This window comes from Etheostoma spectabile, chromosome 15 (assembly GCF_008692095.1).
Source record: "Etheostoma spectabile isolate EspeVRDwgs_2016 chromosome 15, UIUC_Espe_1.0, whole genome shotgun sequence".
NCBI lineage: Eukaryota > Metazoa > Chordata > Actinopteri > Perciformes > Percidae > Etheostoma > Etheostoma spectabile.
This window is the reverse complement of record NC_045747.1, coordinates 5324400-5326946: the sequence shown is the minus strand read 5'-3', so window position 1 is coordinate 5326946 and position 2547 is coordinate 5324400. Positions and strand designations below refer to the sequence as shown.

General features: G+C 38.6%; 1 protein-coding gene across 1 annotated transcript in view; it reads right to left on the bottom strand.

The window, feature by feature from the left end:
* Nucleotides 1-2547, bottom strand: part of atp2a1 (ATPase sarcoplasmic/endoplasmic reticulum Ca2+ transporting 1) — a gene marked incomplete at its 3' end in the record, with an annotated part of 18505 nt that overhangs the window by 1660 nt on the left and 14298 nt on the right. Inside the window, 4 exon segments of the mRNA XM_032538693.1 lie at nt 1-83; nt 198-421; nt 1901-2012; nt 2205-2423. Coding sequence (XP_032394584.1) covers nt 1-83; nt 198-421; nt 1901-2012; nt 2205-2423 — 638 coding nt within the window.

Sequence of the window (2547 nt, the reverse complement as noted above, 5' to 3'; positions counted from 1 at the left end):
TTGGCAACGGCAGTGCCAGAGCCCATGGCGATGCCAATCTCCGCCTTCTTCAAGGCGGGGGCATCGTTCACTCCGTCACCAGTCTTGGTGAAGGGTAGAGGGAGATGAGTTAGTGTAGTATCTGTATTTTGAGTCAAATGGTTTTATTTAATTTTCAGTGCAAGAAACACAACAAAGTACTCTTTTCTTCCTCTCACCATGGCGGTGATCTCATCAAAGCCTTGCAGTAGCTCAACGATCTTAGACTTGTGGGATGGCTCCACTCTGGCGAAGCAGCAGGCCTTTCTGACAGCGACCTTCTGATCGTATAGAGAGAGGTCATCAAACTCCCGACCGGTGAAGGCCCTGTTAGTGACATCCTCATCCTCAGTGAAGATGCCAATGCGACGGCAGATGGCCACAGCTGTGCCCTTATTGTCACCTGGGACAACAGAAATTAAGATTTTAGTGTTTCAATCAATCAAAATACTTTATTGATCCAGGGGGGAAAAATGGGTTTGTTACATATCAGTCTACATCCTTGATGTTCCATTTCTGGGATTGCTCCGGTGCTGCAGGAAATTCTGCCGGATGCATGTATTTTCTGTTTCCTTCCTCTTTCTTTGTGTTGGAATTCTAAACTCCAGTGGATGTACGAGGACAATGGTTAACTGCTCCTCAGATCTCTGCAGGGGAAATTGAGACAGCTAGATAGACTATCTGTCCAATTTGAGTTCTGCTGAATTTGAATTCAACGGGAAAATGACACGTCATACCTTCCTATATGTTTTAAATATCTTTTGTCTACATGTTTTATTTTGTTATTGCACTTTAATTTGTATAGGTAAAGGGTTCCTTTAATTAAAAACAGCTAGTTTGGTTAAAAAAAGTAACTAAGTAACTTTTACTCTAAGTACATTTTTATATGAGCTATTTTTTACTTTTCCTTGAGTGATTTTATTTGTACTTAAAAGTAAAAGTTCATCCACGTAAAAATACTTTTACTTTTGTAAATACACTGTAAACCCAGATTTGTAGTTGATAGTTGCTATTATAAAAGTTTTAGCCGCTACTTGTTCTTTTGTGTTTTGTTAAAAAACCCTAAATCACATTATTGTTTGTAATGATGAGCTTAAGTATGCAGTGCACAGATCAAATTAAGCAAAGATAAATACAGACGGTAAGTTTTTTTAATAGGAGGGATGGGGTCATTTGAACTGTTCTGCGCTGAAGCAATGCAAAGGCTCATGGGAAAAAAATATATGTTCTTAACGGTTTCTTCCCTAGTTAAAGTGCTGCACTGCTGAGAAAAAATTAACTCCCACACAGTACAATACATTGAAACAGTGCAATTTCATTTGTGTGTTGATTTCATTTTGTTTTTTGGAGCACATGTATAGAATACCTTGTTCTTAAAATTATTTTGTAATAAAAACAATATTTATTTAAACTGAGAAATGCAGAAAGAGTTGAATGTAACGGATTCTCATTAATATCAAAAAGTTACGCACTAAAGCTTTAACTTAACATGCTTAACATGACAATAATAAAAATAATCCATAACATAAAAATAATTTATTCTTACTAATGATTTTTAGAATGACTACTAATGTAAACTTAATTTGTCTAGCAGCAACTTACCGCTCTGTGTTAATACAACTTCACCTGTTAAGTTTCACCCTGTGTAAAAACTTGGACGGTTTAATAAGACAACGGGTTTCCACGCAAATTTCTAGTAAAGTCAACTAATTTGGGATAACAGTGTAAGTTACCTCTGAACAGAAAAAGAAAATACGTAAACATAACAGAAGTAAGAAATATGTGTGTAAAAATGAATGGCATGAAATGTTTCTGTTAAGACTTTGCTTGTTTTCCTATACGATGCGATTAAAATATGATAAAATATGATGCGCATACTGACCAGTGATCATGATGACACGGATGCCAGCAGCCCTGCACAGCTCAATGGAACCCATGACTTCCTTACGGGGAGGGTCGAGCATGCCAACGCAGCCCACAAAGGTCAAGTCAGTCTAAGAAAAATGAAAAGCAAAAGGTTTTAGTATCCTTTGGCTACTTGCAAGCAACAATAAACTACTGCAACATAAAAAATAGGACATTCCAACACTTGTTTCAGTGATATCCACTACTATCCATGACATACTGTACATTTGTACAATGTCATATCTGTAGTGTCTTTCATTTGTGCTTCATCAGTCTCCTACCTCATAGTCTATAAACTTGGTGGCATCCACCAGGTTCATCTCCTCCTTCCTTAGAGGTGAGTCGCGGGTGGCCAGTGCCAGACAGCGGAGGGTGTCACGTCCAGTGCCCCACTCCTTGATGACTGACATGATGTGGTCTTTGATCGGGTCAGTCAGAGGTACACGGGTGGTGCCCACACGGACGTATGTGCAACGATCAATGACACCTTCTGGAGCACCCTGTTGACAGAGTAAACATAATGTACAACATCATTATCAACACACAGTGGAGGTCTACTGTATGTATATGACTTGAGTGACTTTAAGGCAAGGCAAGGCAAGGCAGCTTTATTTGTATAGCACA